Source organism: Ammospiza caudacuta, chromosome 7 (assembly GCF_027887145.1).
Source record: "Ammospiza caudacuta isolate bAmmCau1 chromosome 7, bAmmCau1.pri, whole genome shotgun sequence".
NCBI classification, from domain to species: Eukaryota; Metazoa; Chordata; class Aves; order Passeriformes; family Passerellidae; genus Ammospiza; species Ammospiza caudacuta.
This window is the reverse complement of record NC_080599.1, coordinates 37262841-37284850: the sequence shown is the minus strand read 5'-3', so window position 1 is coordinate 37284850 and position 22010 is coordinate 37262841. Positions and strand designations below refer to the sequence as shown.

At 38.6% G+C, this 22010-nt stretch overlaps 1 protein-coding gene across 3 annotated transcripts in view; it reads left to right on the top strand.

The window, feature by feature from the left end:
- ST6GALNAC3 (ST6 N-acetylgalactosaminide alpha-2,6-sialyltransferase 3) overlaps positions 1-21805 on the top strand; it is a 208230-nt gene extending 186425 nt beyond the window's left edge. For 2 of the 3 annotated variants that reach the window (XM_058808833.1, XM_058808834.1), the window contains exons 4-5: positions 17785-17892; positions 20108-21805. In XM_058808833.1, the coding sequence (XP_058664816.1) occupies positions 17785-17892; positions 20108-20294 (295 nt within the window). In that variant the 3' untranslated portion in view covers positions 20295-21805. The remainder of the gene's footprint in view (positions 1-17784; positions 17893-20107) is intronic. The other variant, XM_058808835.1, reaches the window with a different exon arrangement.
- Positions 21806-22010: the final 205 nt, after the last annotated feature.

The window sequence follows — 22010 nt, the reverse complement described above, 5'->3', positions numbered from 1 at the left end:
GTGTTGAACAATATCTGTCTCTTTTCTGTTTCATGTTTATAGGAGCCTGGATCCTATGAAAAGGCAATAATTTTTTGGCTGTTTTGTAGTACAGTTGCACTCATTACAGGGAGGAATATGCAGGGCTGGCTGAGAAAACAAACCTTTGTGAGAATTTGAGCCAATGAAGGATGGCACTCTGGGAAATCAGCTTCCCCATGTTTCAAACCTGTGTTCAGTGAAAGGACAGTCTGCACAGCAAAAGAGGATTTAGTGGGGTTTAATCCTGTTTGAAATTCTGTACTCTGAAAAGTTCTCTGCATTCAGGCTAGGATGAAGGTTTTTCTTTGCATACAAAAACCAAGCATACATCCCACTTAGTTATGAGATTTGGGGGCAGAAGCAGGCAGGGATTTTCACTTTTTAGATGGACCTCCGTTTGCTTTGCCACCACAATTGCACATGGCCAGGACATTGCCCACCATGAGGGAGTCATTCAAGAGCTGCTAGGACAAATCCCATACCAGTAGCCATTTGCCACTGCCTGTGTGTGCCCTGTGGGATATCCCATAACTTGGCTCTGTAACCTGTATTTGCCAAGCACATTCCCTTCCTGTTGTCCTGTAGTCTGTGGTGCACTGTCAGAGCAATTGATTGAGAATTAGATTTATCTTTTGTTGATTTGCAGCTTACTCTGGGCTTGATACTGTGAGTCTGGAGACAGTGGGAGTACAACTGTGTTATCCATGAGTAGGCCATTTGGATATCTGACACAGCTTCCATGTGCTCCAGTTACTAAGTCAGAATCACAGAATGACAGAATATTCTGAGTTGGAAGGGACTCTTAGCATGGGTGTCCCATACAGGGATTAAACCCCTGGCATTACCAGCACCATGCTCTGACCAAGCAGTGCCTGCTGCTTTCACAGGTGTGTGAATAGTTTAATAATTCTGTTTGCAGAAAGTACTTGGAACAAAGCCCAAAACGCTGTTGTTTATTTTGGAGTGCTCCAAAATGTGAAGGTATGTAATAATTCAATACAACTGTGTGCAAATTCTAATTCTTATTTCTTGGGCAGTTGAAGCCTGCTATCCACAAAGTCATTCAGATAAAAGCATAGTACATTTTAATGTCAGACAAAAACCCAAAAGGGATCACAAAGAACATATATAATTTTACTTCATTTTTATGGAAATTTGATAAAAATTAATTTGGGTTGAAACTTTTTCTTCTCTTAAAAAGAGGAGGAAAGAAAAAAATTTTATTTTCTAGAATGTGACTCTTCAACCTGCTGCTACTAAATGGAAATCCATCTTCATGTAAGCCTCCACCTCACCACTTTGTCAAATATATTTTCTGCCTCTTTTCATTATTATTTTTGAACAAAGCTAAGCACCTAAGGCAAAATACTGAGAAGCTCACAGCATTATTTGCTTAGGGAGGAGTGCTTTACTAGTGGTCTTGTCTCAGGTTGGCACTAGTCTGTTGCATTGTAAAATATTTGAATTGTGAGGGTTTATAGCCATGGTTCAGGTAAATAACAATGTCATGCCAGGTAAAAGATACAAAGAGGTGAATTGAATGATTTAATCATAGCTGAGTCTGCTACTCAGGCTCCTGGAGTGGCAAAGAAATTACCATTACAACGATGATCTTTGTATGTGAATACCAGGCATTCTTCAGTCCAGGCTGGAAAAAGATGTGGTTCCAATAATTGTCATTATAGGCACAGGGCCATTTTGAAGCTATTTACTTGTCCCAAATCACAAGATCAGATATTTTGCTCTCTCCTGGTGGGTTTGTTTTTTCCAATCTCCTATTGATAGAAATCCTAGGAAGCTGCTTTAGCAGGGCTCACAAATGCACACTCCTGGAGGGCCAAGATTCACGTTCCTGGCCGCGCTGCTTTGAGACACAGCCACTTCCTGACTGTGCTGCCCCTGCTCTTGTGCTTCCAAGGCCCAGGAGTTGGTCTGGTCTGGTTATTTTGCTCAGAACAGGTTAGAGACCTGCGCTGTGTGCTCCAGAACTGTGTGGGATCAACCACCTCCAGCTGTTGGGTGTTGACCAACAGCTGGAGCAGCAACATCTGTACCCCCAGCTCAGGGCAGGGTCTGACAGGCTGATGGTACCTGAGCTCAGCATAGATGGAGCTGAGCTGCACAGAGCTGGCTTTGTCCACCCCAAGTTTAGCTTTTCTGCTTGTTGATGATAATATTTGCCCTTACATACCTTCCATAAAACTATGAGGGCTTGTTTATGTGCAGCATCAAACTGCTTTAAAAGGAACATGTTGTCAATGTAGATTTCACCTCTGGATTGCAGTGTGTTTTCCCATGGTTAATTTTCATGCATTCATGAAATTCAGAATCACATTTCATATGATTTATGCACTAGCAAACTGAGTTATCAAGAGGAGATAATCTTATATTTGTAATGCCTTCATCCCATAGTTTCTTCTTAAAGGGAAACTCCAGAAATCAGTAGGAAAGACATTTTTAAAAAATGTTCCAGGGAGAAATGAGGTTTGAGTTATGTGCTCATTTACTGTGGTATTTGAGGACTGAGGGAGATGGTATCTAGCATCTTTTCAAACACTCTGTACAAAATACTTCCACTCCAGTTGCTTGTTTTCTGTTGGTTGCCTCTGTAAACTCTATTTAAATGTTATGGAGTCTGCGTAGTCTACATTGTATTTTACAAGTTAGAGGTGGGCAACTCATTCCACAGTGGGGGGGAAAAAAACATTATTTCAAACTAATCCTTTGCCTGCAGTCAGAGAAATCAAATAAAAATACAAAGGTAAAAAAGAACAAAGCTTCTGTCAAGTTCAGAGAAGTGACAGCTCCGTGGTTGAAGAGCAGCTCTTTGGTAATACTTGTACAAGTAAATGGCAAACTTGAATTTCATCTCAATTGGAGATGTTCTCTCTTCTCCCTCCGCACCTGTATTGTTATTTTCAAGCTTTTGAACAATTGCTGAAACCTATAAAATAGTTTAATTTATATTCCTTTCCCCACAAGTACATTTTTATTTCTTACATCCTCTTAGGAACCAACTGATGGAAAAAAAAGTCATAATGTCACCACTAAAATCATTCAACTTTTAGAGATTGTGATCTTCTAATGCATAAACTGGTGCAACTGTGCAGCTTTGCCCTGTGAGGGTGAGGAATTCTCTGATGGATGTGAGTGCAGTGTAAATCAGTGGGTGCAGGCTGTGTGTGTTACACACACGTGCAGAGGCAGTGCATGACCAAGTGTGGAATAATGAATACTGCACAATGGAGGGCGATTCTGCACAGCATAAAGATAAAGGATAATGGCATTGCCCTCAAATAACAAACCCCTGAGCAATGCTGGCAAACCTAGGAGGGGATGTGAGACATCTTCATTGTTTCATGTGGTAATAATCTGTGCATGCATGTGGTTTCCATAATGATCCGTGGATATGGAATATTATAGGGGCGGTTCAAGAAGAAACCACCTGTTTGTATTGAATAATTTCCATATGAATGGTTTAGGGTTGTGTGTTTTCTTGCTTTGCTTTTCTGAGATCTGTAATTTCTAATACTGGCTTCTTATCACAAACTTGCAGCCATACAACCTGATCTCATCAGATCAAGCAAGTTAAATGTAGTCAGATCTGGTCAATACTAAGGTGAGCGATTTCCAAGGTAATTCAAGATTGCATTGGAAACTGCTCCATAGCAGTATTCCTCTCTTGCCAGCATTGAACAAGAATCTCCCATATTTTTGGGGAGTTCACTTGATACATGGTTCGTCATCCTCATACAAAATTGTTTTTTTATATTTTATATTTATTTTATATTTTCTATTTTCTGTTTTATGCTTTTATATTTATATTTTATATTTTACATGTTATACTAGCTTTGCGCAGCCTTGGTTTAGTAAAACACAACAAAATGTTATTTTTAAAACACCATGTAGGTCAGCCTTTGACTGAAGAGTACAGAGCACTATTTCCTTGTCAAAAATACTTGTGCAGAATCAGAAGAGCTGCCATTACATCTGTCAGAAGGACAAGATAAAGCATCCTTTCTGTTATAATCTGTGAGATAAACAAGAATTATCATGTTTGGGGTTTTTTTATTTCTTCATAAGATGTGATTTAATTGACTTACTGGACTTCAGGGAGTGCTGGACCTGGACATTGTATCTTGATGTTTTTGTTTGCTGTCCCTCTAGGCCAGCCCACCTAGCATGTCATTGTATTTGTGTGACACCTACAGTTCTACTTTTCCTGGAGAAAATGTAAGTGATATCTGTGAATGAGAGCTGTGCATTATAATAGCTAAGAGCTGTGATAAAGAATACCAACTCACTTGTTCTCATCAAGCTATAAGATAGCATCACCACAAAATGTAACTAGAGGCTATCAAATGTATTGCCTGGAGAAAATGCAGATAAAATACAAATAAACACAAAGTACAAATGAAAGATCTGGCTTTATATATTATGTAAGGCCTATATGATGAAAAAGAGGGAGCTCAACAAGCTTCTTTACTGTTTAATGTCATACTCCAAAGACAAGTGTTACAGCTAAGTTTTCAAGGAACAAAAAGTCATGCTTTTATTCTATGTTTTTTCCTGAGTAATTAGCAATGCCATGTAACAATTTCCTTAACTGAATGCACAGAATAGGAACAAAAAGTCATGCTTTTATTCTATGTTTTTTCCTGAGTAATTAGCAATGCCATGTAACAATTTCCTTAACTGAATGCACAGAATAGGACCTACAGCAAAAATAACCAAACCACTGTTCGTGTGATCATAATTGTGACCAGGTAATCACAATTGATTTTCTTGCTATAAGACTATCCTGATCCACCATAGTAAAGGAAAACCACACCAAAAGTGAATTATGCTTTCTGCTATTATTTTGGGGATTCAGTCCATATAGTCTGCCAAAATGCTGATGCCTATGCTCTGAGAACATCCAGTGAACATATCTCTTTAGAGCAAAGAGGAAAATGAAGTTAGGAGTCAATCTTTCCTAAATCTCATGTATTTATATATAAATCTGGGCGTGTACACTTCTAGAAAGAACAAAGAAATGAAAACTCTCTTTGTTGGTGGTGTTTCTTTCAGTTTGGAAAAAGAAATATTCTCCTCAATATTCCGAATACTTTGTAATATGCCCTTTTGCACTATTTCCTTCTTCTGGTCCTATATGAGGATGCTCATTTCCAAAACCTTTAAAGCATAGATAAGTTTGATTATGACTTTTAAAATCGGATTTGGGTAAGGAAGTCCAATTTATACAAGCTTGGAGAGGTTTTGTTAATGACAAGCATATCTGGCTATGCCTGCCTTTGTACCTTTGCAGGATTTCACATTGCCTAATATAATGTTGGTCATGGTTTTAATTTTTCCTCAGAATGGATCTCTTTTATGTCTGCTATTTACCTCCTTGCCAGAGCCACTGAGCACAAGAAATACCATATCTACAAGATGCAGGAACTGCTTTCTTCCTTGCACTCATGTAATATGTAATGGATGGTTTTAAGAAAGGATCTTTACTCTGTGCTTTACCTATTCATGTGTAGGATTTTGATTTCATTTGAAATGAAAGGCGTAAACCTCAGGTCTGAAAACTAATAGAATTTCTGCATTTACCTGCTGATCCATAGCCTTTAGGTTAGATTGTGTGTCAGCCAGCAGTCGGCTTGTTGAATGAAGCAATACTTTAAAACTAAAATGAAAAGATTTCTGTTATATGTAGCCTGACACCAGATATGAAGGCAGATTTCTGCTGGCTTATTATTGGAAATATTTTCCAGTGTGTCTGATAAGCGAGACTGAACAAGCCCTAGGAAGTAGACCTAATCAGATAATGCTGACTCGCAGACCAGAAAAAAAGAGAAACGTGTTTTCCTAAGTGTTGTGCCTTCACTTGACAAGACTGAGGACAAAATGGCTGGTGTAATGGCAAAAGGCACTGAGAGAGCAGCGAGTAAACCTGCTGCTTGCTGGGGGTGCCTGTTGTGCCTAAGCCTTTTCTCGTGTACCTTCATTGTCTGTGTCACAGAAGGTTTACATCTAAGTGCTTGAGTGCATTGGCACTCTGGAGATGGGGCCAATCTCCAGATAGGAAGGACTGGGAGAACATCAGCCTGGGTCAGCTCTTCATTTTTCAGTGAGTCTGGGTATTTTTTTGAATTTCAGAGGAGTTCAAAATAGATTTATGAGAGGGTCCCCCTGAAGGATCGAGTGCTGTGCTCTGCTCAGAGTCTCAGTGCTGCAGTTCCTTCCTGGAAATACACTTGAACACTGAGGATATTCACAGGAGAAGCAAATTCTCAATATGGTTACAGGACATTCATGATGTTGCAGGATGGAGGACAAAGGAGGGTCTTGTAGTAGTTCTTAAAAGGACTTCCCAAAGAACTGAAGCAGAAAGATTCCTTTGTTATTTCCATGCCTAGGTATGAAGTGGTCATTACCACAGTTTGATAGTTAATACAGAAAATTATTTAATACAACTTCAGATTCTTTTATGTCTTCAGATTGCATGTAGATAATAATTATACCAAAGGCAAACATGGTGCCACATTAATATTGCATGACAAATGTGCATACTTTTATTTGTTCACCTGAAGACATTAAGAAAAAAAATTGGTGGAATATCATCTTTATTCTAAGGGTTTTTTTAAAACAGCTCAGCTCTTGGTTCTGTACCTTAAATGTCTCTGCTCAGGGAAAAAATGAATTTAATTGCATAAAACCTACTCTGCAATGATTTTTCCAGGGAAAAGATTAAAGTTTTAAATGGATTGAATGTCCCTGTAAGTATATTCACATTCATACGTGTCTGGACTGAACATGCCATCTGTGGCTTCTGCTTTATTTTTTTACTGTATATTTGGAATTCAAAATAACATTTATTTTGGGAGGGGAAAAAAAATCCATAAATCATTTAAGTTATCCTACAGTTTGTAATTAGTATAATGTCTTTGTTGGCAAGGGCTTATCAGGCACATAGCATGAAGAGGCAAAGAATGAGCTTTATAAAGAATTATGTTGTTTTGTTAAGCTATTTGTGACACTATCTCTGCTATTGTATGTGATTGAACTCTAAATTTTTAATGTGGTATTCCTTCCAGTAGTGTAGCTCCTACTGTTACCTGAGGTTCTCTGTAATGTAGCCACAGAACAGATTTTAGTCAGTTCTAGATTTTAGAGTTTGGTGCCAAAAGGATGTAGTCTAGCTAAACTGTGGCAAGTGGGTTGCAGTTTCTACTAGTAATGAATTAACTTGTTTTAATGTTTGTTATGCAAATCTTGTAGATAAAAATTTAATTAACTCTGATGTCCTGAACTTGGTGCCAGGGGAGCAGCCACAGGCTCCTCTGACGGGTCCTGTCACATGTGTGGCCTTCAAGGAGCTGCTTGCCTGCACCATTCCATGGTAACATTGCCAACTCTTGACTAGCTGATACTGGGAATTGCTGAAAAGATGATGTTACTAAGAGCAGTGTAATGTGGAAGAGAAATCAGAGCATTTATTTACAAAGCAAAGGACCACTGTCCCACTTCATGAATCCCACTTCACTTGGATGCACTGTAAATATCATATTCCTGGTGCTAGCTGAAGTCCTCACCTTTCTTGATACCTAGGCATTAGTTTGGACTGACAGTGAGCTGCCTAGATTATTAGTATGATGATTCTTGTGTTTATTATTCTCAAAAAGCTGGATTGCGAAAGACTTGGAAAATTAACTAATTTGCTACTTCAGTTGATAGCAGAGAAGCCATAAAAATTCTGGTTTCGAGCATTTAACTGCCATTCTAATAAATATGGAGATTTTTCTGAAAGCTTCCACTTGTACTATTAACCTCCTGCAGACTATTCAATGAATATTGGAATAATATATTCTGAAATTGTCCAGTGTTGAAGAAACTGTTCAGTGGGATAGTAGGAAATAAGTTGTGACCCCTAGTTCCTCTTCCTGTGAGCTTCTCTGTGGGAGTCTCCTGCTTTTCTGAACTGTTTGCTATACCATGCTTTTTCTAAAGGCTGCCATCTGAGAGAAGAACTTGTGCCAGTCTTGGTTCTGCCAAATGTGTTTGCCTACAGTCAGCGTGCTGCCTCCAGGGTAGGTATTTAAACCAGTGGCTGTGGGCATCTGGCCTTCAGAAGACCCTGCTGCATAAATGTAGTGACTTTGGGGGAACAGAAGGGGAATGAAAAAGCTAATCCTGGGTGTCCTCAGGATTTGGGACACTATATTTGAAGTGCATGAGTGAAAGACGCCTTTCAGAAAGCCACCTGCTATGTAACCCAAGCAGTGGAGGTGTTAGAGGAAGTTTCAGTAGCTCAAATGTAAGGATTATTTGTTACTTTCTTGATATTTGGACAGAGATTAGTTAATTAAGAAAGCAGTGAAAGACTTGATCCATTTTGATGGAAAATAGATAGTAAGGAAGATCCAAATATTGATACTAAACTATAATACGACACCTATATATGTGTGTGGGCTTCATTAAAATGTATGTCAAAAAGGAAAAGAAAGAAAAGGAAAGAGAAATGTTTTTGTTCCTTTTATACTTTAAGGAAAAGTTAATCTGGAGAAAGTTACAGTAGTAAAAGGGAAGGCAACATCTGTGTTAATTAGCAGTTAATCTTCAAAGCTTGACTGATGGGTTACTTTATGGCCTCTTGCAATTGAATTAAAATTCAGACCCACGCAAGTTCTATTTTTACCTCCTTTTTCCATATCAGAATAATTTGTCTGGTTTTAAGGCTTCATTTTTGCTAAAAATATTGATGCTCCATAATCTAAGATGAACTTTTGGTTAGTGCAAATAGGCAGTGTAGAGAAGAGCTCTGGGCTCTGGATGCACCTCCAGAGAACGCGGCTCTATGATGTGGTGCAGTGCTAGGGGTAAGGACCTTCTCCAAAGAATCTGCTTCTCTTGGGTGCTTGACTGTTAAGCTCTTTGGTTCAGAAACTGCCATGTGTGTACAGTGCCTTGCACAGTGAGGATTCACAGTGCTGCTGTAATGCAAATAATCAGTTAGTAATTTAGCAACAAATTAGGAATGAATTTTAGAATACTTGGAAACGCTCTTCTGAATACCAGAGCTGGGGGGAGAAGAGTTGTTGCTAGAGGAATCTGCACTGATGAAGGTCTAATCTGTGGAGTTTGAGTTCTCTTTCTCAAGTGAGTATTATCTGTTCAGAAGAAAAATTACAGTTAACATTCTGGCCCTCCATAAGCTTTTTTTATTTTAGTATGGGCATCCATCCTGGTATAAAGCAAAGTTCTCAGATAAATGTAAAATGTGTGGAGAACAATGTAACATCGCTTTCCTTTCCATATCAATATCAAAGAGGTAGTGCTTGAACTATTACAATGACTGCAGACTGTGGAAAATTTGAAAGGGTATCAGCTGATGTACATCAGTGTGGGTTCTGTCAGCTGAGTTTCTGGTCCAGTGTTCTTCCCTCTTAAATGAACAGAGTTAGAGTACAATCTCATGCTAGCTATTCTTTCATTTTCACCATAGCAGTAAAACAAAATATCTTTGTAAAAGCCTCTGCTCACATCCCAGTGTCACAGAAATACAACGTACATCTTTAAAAAGTCGTATGTCATTTTCAGTTTCAACATAAAAAACACCCAACCTAAAAGAAAATGTTTTTATGAAAAATTTAAGCTGCTTTCAGACAAGGTTAGATGAACTCCTTTCAGTATCTTGTATTGAGACGGTAAGAGCTAATCAAGAAATTTCTTCTGTATTCACCTACAATACATTTCACTAAAATATGCAGCTAGGAGTAGTGAGTGCCCTTTAATACCAAAAGAAAAGGGTGGGAAAGCCTCCTTAATTAAATCTCTTCAGGGATCCTGGATTAACTGCAGCTCTGTTTAGTTTATATCCTCCCTGTAGAAAAATGTGCAGACCCAAGACAGCAAATATTGATTTAAATGGAGATGCAGGGAAAAGGCCCTGTTGTCTTTTTTCTTCCACTTGGCACAGTTTTTAGTTTTGATTCATTTTTGGTTACAAAGGATGAAAATCTAAATCCTTCTCTACTCCCTTTCACGCTGTGTGAAAATATTGAACCAGGACTCAAAAACTGGATGCAGCTACTGGTGAAGAGGAGAGCACATGAAACTGCCCTACAGACGACTGTGCCACCAGCCCTGAAACCTGTGCCAGGCTTTCAGCTGTCACTCCCTTTGTCACAGCCACCAGGGACTGCAGTATCTTGAGCCCAGCATAGTCCAGTCAGAGGTGGGGAACAGTGGGACAGGGTTACACCACGGTGCCACAACCAGGGACATTTTGGCATCACCCCACATTTGATTCAACCACTGTGAGCATAAGTAATTGTCCTGTGGAGCAACTGCTCTGCTGCCATTGACCAGATGAGCTGCATTTCCTGATAAGCAGTCTTCCTAAGCATAGAATGAATTTTACTCAGGTGATTTTTGAAGAGAAAAATGCCAACAGTTTAGCCCCCAAACCTGCTTGTGTGACTTCGTTCTAAACGTAATTGCATGTTTGTAATGGGTGACATTTCTGTGCATCCTGTCCTGATTTAAACATAGATTTTTGTTCATCAACAAAATCCAAGTGCAAATGGAGATGTGTGGAGCCGTGCATGGTGCAGCTGCAGCAGGTTGAGGTTGTTTGTGATTGTGCATAAACTGCAGACCCCAGGGGACAAGTGCAACCCAGGCACTCACAAAAGGCATCTTCTGCTGATAACTGAGTGCAGGCAATAGCATCGGCTGTGGCTCCAACCACAGCCTGTACTTAAGAAAGGGAAATAAAGAATCTTGACTCAAGAGAAGTCAAGAAAATAAGTATTTCTGGAAACAGAAGGATTAGGGAAGAGAGTGGGGAAGGAAAAAAGTTTGAAATTGGGATTTACTGTTCTGTAAACAGTTTGCACCAAGACCATAGTTCTTACCTGAAGACTCAGTGCAGCCTGTAGAAGCCCAGTAGCTGTAAGAAATTCATCTACCAATTCATGTCCTCTGCAGGGGATGCCATTCATCTTGAAGAGATTAGCACAGGTTTGAGAATCACCTTCAAATAATAAATATGTGCAATATATAGGCTGGAGGGCAGAGTTTACAATTATAATTCTTTAGTCTTGTTTCTCTTCTGTGTGCTTTGCACCAAGCTGGCCTTCTGTGATCACCCTGGATAAACAGGAATTCTGCTTTTCTTCTTTGAGCTCAGCAGCAGAGGTGTCTGAAGGAGCCCTCTCTGCCTGGGTGAAATAACTTCCTTGTCTCATTGCCTGAGTTCAGAACTGAACTGAGATGCATCAAAGTCAGGTCAAGGAATCAGAAATAAGGAAACTACAGAAGCTTGGACAGCAGAAGTCAATTTTCTCAGGCTGCTGCCTTGGTTTTTTCCCTCTTTTTCCTCTTTGTTTCAAGTTTCCAGGAGTATTAAATAGACAAAGAAAGAAAGGAAATAAATTAGAAAAATGTACACAACACAAATATTGGAAATAAATCCATAAGTTAAATACCCAAGCAGATGTCTTAGCTATTTCTGTACTTGAGTAACAGACTAGTCCTTATTTCTAATGTTGATTTTGCCTGTGTTGCCCAAAATAATAAGTAAATAGTAAGCAGATAGTTTTGGTGTTTTTAAAATTAGATGTAGTTAAATACAAAGCCATCATTTCTCTGCTCTTTTTTGTGATCATTCGTAAGTGTTCTTCCTGTCTTTTTTTCAATGCCATTTTGACATGGGGTTTTTTTAATTGTTACATCTCTTTTTAAATCAGATTGTGGGGAGAGATTCTTGTGGGCCAGTTTGTGACCTAGGAGTAGCCTTGCCTGCAGGTTTGTAGTAAACTCAACTGAAGTGGACTCTTGTCCCTGTGTTCCATTGGTACAGTGTTAATGTAATCAGAAAGTGAATATTTCAGGAGATTAATTGAACAGTATGCCACCCAGCTGCAGCTTATTTTCAAGATTCACAGTAGGGATGATCTACCAAGAGTTTGGGCTGGCTGTGAGTGCATCCCTTCTCCATACCCAGGTAGATCTTGCTGGGCACAGTCACTGCCTGAATCTGGAATGTGGTCTGTGCTGTTCATAATGCATTCCACTTGTTTGAGCTTTGCATAAAACCATACATGATGGCTAATAAAACATCTGCCCATGTATAAATGTTTCACTTTCCAGAATGACCTGAAGCAGGATGTGTGAGACAGTCTGCTCACTCACTGCTAGAGGGGCATGGCTGTTTGTTATTAGATGTCCTGCACATTTATGGAATGCAGAGCAAACACGTGTGTACACTCACACACACACACACACAAGTACAAAAGAATGAATAATTATGATAAATGGTTGCCTAACAGGGATCTTTATAATGCAGAAATGGCAACCATTTTTACCAGCTAAAATCAATTCTCTGTGCTTGTATCATCTTTGCTCTTCTTGTGCTCTTTTTACTTCAGAAAGTATGTAATGAAATAATTAGCAACAAAGTACCATGTCTTCGAGAAAACAGAAATTAATCCAGGCTAAGGCAGATATTCTTCAGGATTTAGAATTTTGCCCTTCTCCTGTACCAAAGGTGCTTCCTTTACTCCTCTCAGAAAAACAGCTCTCTGGCAAGAGAAGGGTATGTGCTCCTCAGGGGAGAGGTGAGAGCCTTGCTGTTCTCTCAGAGGTGGGTGCATTTTTCTGCCAACTCATTCCAATCTGTCATTTACAAACCTACATCTGATGTGAAGAGAAAGGCATAGACCAAAACTGTGACCTGGGGAATGTGGGTGTTTAATTTGGCAAAGCAGAAGAGTTTTACAGCAGCTGTACTCAGGGGAAAAAAAAAAAAAAAGAAAAAAAGAGAAGTCTCAGTCAACACAAGTGCAATGGAAGCATTAATTTGGTTAGTATAGAATTGGGTAGTGGCTTACCAGTATCTGCTGGCAGATAAATCTCCTGTATTTTTAGTTGTAAGGAAATATACTGTGATTCAGCAATGCAAAAACCCAGAGAAACCCAGGGAGAAAAAGAGGCGATTGTCTTTAAGAAGGGAGTGCAGAGGGGACTTGTACCTTCTCCCCTCCTTCCCAAGGACCTGTCACAGATGAGGCTGACACAGGGCAGGTGACAGAGTGCCAGGCAAAACCAGAGTACCTGACCCCTGCCAGAGGATCAGTGGTCTCTTGATGCACCACAGATACAAAGAAGTACCAGAGACAATTCTACCTGAACATTGCCTAACCTAATTCTGACATGTTTTTGAAAATATTTCTGTTTATTTTGAATCATTTTAACAAGCCCTTTTGTTGGAAGGGCCTCTCACATTATAAAGCCTCTACTCTGTGTATTATAGGTCTTTTATTTAGACCAATACTCTTATTCATACTTATTTATTAATCAAGAGGCCTGACAAGCTGCTGCAAATAAAGCTGCTGCTGATTCAGTAGTTTGGTGGGAGAGTCATCTGAGGATTAGATTCTATAAACAGCCTTTATGAAAGGATATATTTTTTGTCAATTAATTGGCCTGGAGAATTTTGTCATTTCAATCTGTCACTGTTGAATTTTGCTTTACTGCAATATTTTGAAATTAAGTCAAAAAGGAAAAGTGTCTATCTAATGCTTTTGGCAAGCTCTGTTAATTAATAGCTTTTTGAAGTACTAAATTTCCTCGGTTTTATCTTAATTAACACTCTTAATTGACCTTCTGTGATCTCTAGTTTCTCCCAAAAGAATTAAAAAATAGACTTCTAAGTTCTTTTCTGCAATCAGATTGACATGCAATTGCTTGTGTAGACATCTTCTCTGCCTTCACAAACGTTTTTTCATTTTTATTTTTTACCACTGAAGTCCCCACTGGAAATTACAGTCCATTGAACCATAGAACTAAAATTGATTGTGCACATAAAAAATCCTGGAACAATTGAATGAAGAAAAGAACTTCCTGGAATTTTGTGCTAAAATCAGAACTCAAGTGACAACAAAACTTTTACTCAATTTGAACTCACCTGCCCTGGATCACCAAGAAAATATTTTATGTTCTTCCATTTACCCCCAGTGACAGGAAGAATGAGTTTTTTCTTCATTTAGCCTACATCAAAGCATGGTTATAGATGTCAAGGAGATGAATTTCAGTTGCCAACATTTTTAGGGTACATTCTCTATTTCATCTTCTTTATGTCGATTTCTTATTCTTTTTTTGAAATGGTGGAAAGTTAAAGCTGAAGAGCCCTGTCTAATTGCTTTTATTTTAAATTAAACTTTAATTAAAGCTTTATGTGTCATATATTACAACTCTAGCAATCCTAAAAGTGCATTTTACTATTTTCTTCTGAAAAATAGAATGCAAGTCTCTTTGTAACATGTTGTGAGAAACTTTAGTCAGTTCATTCTGCTGGAGTTTATGGAAGGCATTACTAAAAATGCAAATTATATGTTTTGAGACTTGAAACTTTCAAGTAACTATTAATCTTGGAGCTTACTTTTATATTCTGAGATTAAATAATGATATTTTAAGCACTTAAACCTTCACTAAGAGCAAGATAAGCAAGCATATACTTCGTTTCAAGCATTTTAACGAAGTTGAGTCCACTGGTCTTTTTATGTCTTTAATGTTAATCATATGCCTGTGTACTTTTCTGAAATGGTGGATGGTATTTAGCAGAATGAATTACAACCTATAACTATCATTTCTTTAAGACCACTAATAAAGTAGGAAGTGTGTGAAATAAGGTTTCATTTTTAAGGTAAACAAAGTAACTTTTTGTGAGCATTGCCTTTTTATTGCTGTTTGCAGCTGTAAATCATGTCTTGAAAGCAAAGCCATCTTTTTAAAAGTGTATTTTGAAAAACAGTGCATTATTTTCTCCTGAGCTGTTGAGACAATTTCCTGTCCAGATCTGGTGCCCCATTAATTTTATGCTATGAAAAAAAGTCTCTCTGAGCCATAGGAAACAATTTTGGGATTGTTGCACATACATATATCACCACAGATCTGCCTGCTGTAGTTCTGCAGATGATGTTTAACAAACTCCTGTTTATTTTGGGATTAATGTCCTCCTTCCCCCACACTTGTGTGGTTACATAGCCTTATGCTACACATAAATGGAGGATTTTTTTTATTTCCTATGTGTAAAAGTTGAAATTTGAGTGCAATTACAGTAACAAGAGGAACTCTTTTTCTAATGAGTCTCAAAACCCCCTGACCAAGAAACATGTAAAACTCTCCTGTAGAGAGGGAAATTGAGTGCACAGTGTTAGCATAATAGCAAGGGCTGAGACATTGCTTTGCACTACAGTTTTATGGGATGATATTTTAAAAGGTATTCGGAGATTTATGGCCTTTTAGGGACAGCTAAAATTGTTTTCGTATTTCTAATATTGCTTTCATTAGAATTTTGAAAGCATGTTTATGGTATCAGATTGCATTCTAAGGTGTTACCAAATCATCCAGAATCTCCACTGCTTAAGTATATTCCCTCGTACCCCCGTGTATCTTCAGAGGAAAAAATGGATGAATATAAGTGCTTTGGTTTAAAGTGTATAATCTGTATTCTGTCATGTACTTCATCTCCCAGGGAAGGTACCTGGGAACTCACTCTGCTGTTTTTATTTATCCTGCCAGTGCAGTATATAGATGAGAGGACTAAGGTCCAATGGTGTTAAAACAAGACATGAAATATTGATTAATTCTTTTTTAAAATTCCCTTTTCCTCCTGAGTATAGCAAATTTCAGATGCTGCTGTCAATATAGTGCTCTCCAATAAACCTCCATTATCGAAAGGGTCCTGATCTTCATCGTGTTCTTATAAATGGTTATTATGATTCTAAAATGCTTTGAAAGCTCAAGGCCAGTGTTTTCCTGGTGCAAGAGTAGAAAGCAAGTTAGAAGCAATGCAGCCTTTTATCATGGCAGAATGTTATTTTGACATAACATGAATTGGATTGGGAATTCTCCCTGCTAGACAGTAGCAGAACATTCTGGTTGAAGAGATGAAGATCCTGATGGGGCAGATAAACAGCTGTACACTTCCATGGCTATATAGGTGTCCAAAAAAGCAGCACAATTACAGTTGGTTTCGTCCTAATGAAACCTGGGTGTTTGACACCCTGCCTTTAGTTTCCACTTGTTGCTCTTCACTTTAAGTTAACCCTTTATTTATTATTTCCAGTATGAGCTTTACAAAAGCAGCTAAACAGATACTTAGCTGTTTCCCCAAAGGAAAGGATATATCAGGAAAGTCAGGGATAGAAGTTCACACCAGCTCAACCATGAAGGAGGACAGACATGGGCAAGAAAGAGAATATTTAACTACTTTCAGTGTTCTTGGACTCAACTCTGGGAATTAAGGCAATAGTTTTTCACTAAAAAATCATAGGTTTATTTAAACTGGAGTGTACTGGAGTTTCTTTATGAGCATAAAGCTCTTGGAGGTTCTCTAGTATCCATAATAAAAGGTATTACACAGAGAAGGAATTTGAATCTCAGACCTTTATGTGCCAGGTAATTGTCATCATAAAGTTTGTACAACTACTCTTTCACCCATTGTCTTAAGTACTATTTGGTTCAGCTGGAGCAAGGATGTAACACAGAATCTGTGCCAAAACCACTGATTGATATATTGATGCAGGAGGAGGGAGGCAGGAGACTGGAGTACATTCTTGCTCTGAACCAGGAAAAAACACTTGAGGTTGGTTCTTCTGTCTCACAGGGAGGTTGGGGCTTATAGGCTGGGTAAATTGCTATAGGGTTTTTTTTTCACATGAAAATTTTGTTCCTAGCCCAAGATGAAAATGTTTTTAGAAGAATTTGTTGATGGCAGTAACTGATTTGCACATGGGCTTACTTGGGAGTTCTTTTACAGCAAAACTTAATTGTGTGCAAATGTTAGGCTGCTTTAACTTGGGATGGAGAACAGACTGCTCCCTGCCACACCCAAAAGCTAGGAGCTTACAGGTGTGGCAGAAAGCTCATATATCCTCTCCTCTCACTCACACCCAGCTCTATTGAGGTGCTCTGTTAAGATGGGCTCCATTGACTCCCAGTCCCCCATTGGTAACATTTGTGTGAGCAGAGCCAACAAGATTTGGTTTATGGTTAACAATGCATGTGTTTGCTCAAACAACCAGTCTGTGAGCCAAATCCTTACACATGTAATTTTTCTCACTGGTGCAGGTTATACTTCTGGGCTGATTGAATATATCTAGTCATTTGGGCAAAGACTGTCAATCTGGGCACTATCCTCTTGTGGTTTTCTCTCTGCTATGGTAGCTCAAAGAATGATAACACAAAATTAGGTAAAGGGATATGCACAGAATTTTGGTTTTCAGAACCTTTTGTTAGATGGTTTTGTACCAAAATATCCATGGAAGTTTCATTACTGTGTGAATTTTCAGGTTGAGGGTAGCCCACTGTAGATTAAGATTTTGCTTGCAGAAGAAAACGGTCCCTACTCATATGAGCACAACACAAATTCCAACAGTACTTTGTGTTTTGGTAAACTTATCTCATTTTACAAACTCCACTAATTGCTATCTTTCAGATGTGAAAAGAAATAATTTTCTGTTTTGCTGGAGATGCATTATTTGACTTCAGATATTTAACATGTTTTTTTTCCCTGTGGACAATAGCTGGAGGCCCCAAGCTGGGAAGAATGAGAGCATATCTATAAATAATTCAAAGTAATTGTATGGTTTTGACAGATTGTCAAGCTGCTTAATGCCTTTTGTCCCAGGCAATGGATTTTATTTCTTTGATAAAGTGTTGATAATTTCTCATTGCAATTTGTTTTCTGTCTGTTTATTTTTACAGAGTCCAGTCAGGTTCATATCTCAGCACGGGTTGGTTCACCTTAATTTTGGCTATGGATGCCTGCTATGGAATTCACGTCTATGGGATGATAAATGACACCTACTGCAAGTAAGATCATAGAAAATTATTTTCATGCATTTACAATTCTGATGTCTTGTCAAAATTTCACAATTGATTTTAATATCATAAATCCAAAAAATGGATCAGGCGGTCATTTCCCAGTGTTTTGCACTGATGTGACACTATTGTCGGCATATTCACTCCTGATATGGCATGTGCTGTTGATAAAATAAAAACGTTTACAAAATCTAACATCAGATGTCATAAGGAGCTATTTTTAATCAAAGATCTTTTGCAGTTTCTGAATTAGCTGGAAACAAGGTATGCTCATATTCTTTTGATAAAATGTACTTGCTTCCATTGCTAAAACAAATCTATAGAGGAAAAAAACTAACACATTGTTTTCTGAATACCAAATACACCTGGAAGTGGAATAAAATGATTAGCCCGGGATAGTTACCTGAAATTACATTTCACTACCATTGAGCAACGTACTTGAACTTTCTCGGTTATATATGGCTTGTTTTGAGTAGTAGAGGGTTCTAATTAGATAATAAAACAAGTCCTGTGAGCTTTATCGCCATAAACTGACATAAATTTCAACCAACTACTGTTGGTGACCTTACAGTGACAGTGGATTAATCCTATGGCCAGAAGTATAACTCTAAACACAATTTTTAAAAGTCCAAGTTAAATACTTTAATCTACTGTGTATGGTAGAAAAAAAAATAAGAGGAAACTATTCCTCTTTCATTCAGAAAATCAGGAAATGTCATGAACAATTTATGGTACTAGCACATACACCTCTATTCTTCTGTACCTAGGCTGGCCCAAGCCCTGCATGTAACCAGTCCAGTGAATCACGAGCTCCTAAAGTCAAGCCTTTGTGCAGGTTCTCACTCCACATTCTGTGTCACTCCAGTGTGAGGCTCATTGCTGGCAGAACCTAAAAAATGTCACAAACAACAGAATTTGAGTCACAGCTGTTTAATTAGGATATCTTAACATTAGAGGCTGACTTTTTAGAACTTGCAGATCTCACTGATTGAGTCATCCAGATGGAATGAACAGAATGAACATATGTTGTTCTTTGTTTATGAAAATACACAGTAGGCACCCTGGGATGAGGGGTGACAGGACTAAGGTTGTCCTTAGAGAGCTCAGCCAAGCTGGCATAGCATAGCCCTGATGTAAAACCAGCCAACAGCATGGTAGCACTGTTGGCAGCAGAGAAGGATGTCCCCTTTAAGCTGTGGTTCTGACTGGATCACTCACTTAAATTGGATGTTACTCTTATAACTGCCCTGTTCAGCCAGTTCAAGAACCAGTTTCAACAGCTGGGACTATCCAGTGAGAAGACTTTGGTTGGGAAGGGAGCCTTGTGGGCTGAGTTATCACAGGTCAAACAAAATGTGCAGTGCCCATAGGAGCCAGCCCATCAGCTTCTCACTGACTGGTAAGATGAGTGTATGCTGAGAGATAGACTGAGCTTCTTCTGCCTTAGGAAGACTCCTAGAAATTGTGATGTAATGAAAGCCCTTACAGCTTAGCAAAGGAGCTCAAGTGCTGACACATGGACAGGAATTCAGATCATTCATAGAATTGTTTAGGTTGGGAAAGACCTTTTAGATCATGGAGTCCAGTCGTTAACCCAGCAACTGCCAAGTCTGCACTAAACTGTCCCAAGTGCCACATTTGCACATCTTTTAAATACATCCAGGGCTGGTGAGTCAATCACTTCCCTGGGCAGCCTGTTCCAGTGCTTGACATCCCTTTTGGTGAAGAAATTTTTCCAAATATCCAATTTGAACCTCCAGTGGTGCAGTTTGAATCAATTTCCTCATGTCGTGTCACTTGTTCCTTGAGAGAAGAGACCAACCCTCTCCTCATTACAACCCCCCTTCAAGCAGCTGTAAAGAGTAAGGTCCCTCCAGAGCTTCCTTTACTCCAGGATGAAGACTCCCAGCTCCCTTAGTCATTCCTTGTGGGAGTTGTGCTCCAGACCCTAAACTGGCTCCATTGTCCTTCTCTGCACTCACTCCAGCACCTCAGTGTCTGTTTTGTAGTGAGACACAAAACTGAACACGGGATTTGAGGTGTGGCCTCAGCAATGCTGAGAGCAGGGAACAGTCTCAGCCTCCCTGCTCCTGCTGGCCACACTATTGCTGATCCAAGCCATGATGCTTGTATCTTGTATTCAGGTGTATTATAGATTTATGTTTTTCTGGAAGACAGTACTGAAGTGTATCTTTCTTCTCCCTAGGTCAGAAGGCTTTCGCAAAGTTCCCTACCACTATTACGAGCCAGGAAGAGACGAGTGTGAGGAATACTTTCTCCATGAAAATGCTCCATATGGAGGCCACAGGTTTATCACAGAAAAGAAAGTATTTGCAAAGTGGGCCAAGAAGCACACAATAATATTTACACATCCCAACTGGACAGTGTCTTGATACTGGTTTACTTAACTCTCCCTTAACAGCATATTACAGAAATGTCTCAGTTTACAATAGTTTTGCTTACATCTGGCTGGCCTTTCTCAACCTCGGTAACACTAAACTAAAAACAGAAGACAAAAAGGGTAGTGGTTCAGCTGTTAAGCAAAATTAATCATCTGTGGAAGGCAGACACAGTGTTTGTTATTTCTTAGGGTTTTAATCCACACTATGCACTTTATACTTTAACTGGATTTTACTTCAAGGCAGGAGCAGTTAAAGACAGATGAGATTTCCTGTATATACAGGTGCACACAGAGAGCATGGTGGTCCTTGTCCATCATCTCAGATATTTAAAATTATTATTTGTAGCTCATTTGCTGTACTAAAGCACTAGTTCCATTTGTGGTATCAGTAGAAATTTTCAACAAGAGAAATGTGAGGAAAAATACAGACCTCCAAGGTCCAGGAGGGAGTAAATAAAAAAAACAACACCTGAATATATTGATACACAGCCTATTGTGAGCACTTGCATATATGGTAAAATTAGAGATGAGCTAAGCATGGTTCTTGAACTGTACCCAACTGTTGAATGAAAAGATATTGCCTACTCAAGGCTCCTGATTAATTCATAACTTCTGAAATGCAACCTCCTTCCACCTTGGTCAGTCTGCACCATCTGGGACAACGTAGTTTGTGCTTTTTTGAAGCTGTTGTCCCACACTTCAGCTCCAGCAGAATGGCACTTGGCAAAGATTGTGTTTTGCAGCCCATGATGAACCTTTGGCTGTTGTACCAAGCCTGCTGTCAGTACCCAAGCTGGTGAGTGCAAAGTTGTCTCATTAATATCTCCATTTACTCCAGTTGTGCATTTGACTTGCTCCAACATCCAAATAACAGTATTTTGACAGTATTTCCCATGCAGCCATCATAATTTATTTTAGATCTCCAGTTTCTCCATCTTTAAAAACAAGGATAGTGTCTATCTACCTCACAAGAGAGTTGTGAGGACTAATTTAATTTAATTTAAAGCGCTTTCCTGATGCAGAATGCTCCAGATCATTTATTCTTAACACAAAAACAATGGTACCTGTCATTTATTCTTGTCTCTTGGGTATTTGAAGAAAGTGACAACGTGTCTGGCTCTGATGGCAAATTGTTCTGTGCATCCGCTTTCCTACTGAGGATAATTTGTAATATTGAGTTCTATCAGCTTGCATTTCTTCAGATGAAGTTGAAAGAATTCCCCATCTCACAGTATTATCTGCACATTAAAAGGCAGTTCAAGAATCTTAAAATATACTCATCTCTAGTTTAAGTATGTATTTCCAAGCTTACTGTCATGGAAAGTTTTCAACTGCAGCAGACTCATTTGTATTATGACCATAATTCAAATACACATGTGAGATTTATTTAAACTGTATTTGAACTAATGCTTTAATTTTAGAATGTGTCCTATGAATATTTTAACATCAAGAATGTCAGATTCAACACTGTAATAGCCAATACTGTGAACACTTGAAGGAATTATGTGTGGAACATGTCACACAGGGTTTACTCACACTACTTAAACATTAACCAACAGGAAACTTTGTATGCTTTTGTAAATCAAGAAAAGGGGAAAGTAAAAAACTATTTTTACATGTAAGTATTTGTATACTGACTATTTCCTATTGTATATTTGTATATATAAATCTATATTTTATATGTTCATTGCATATATATTCTCTCATC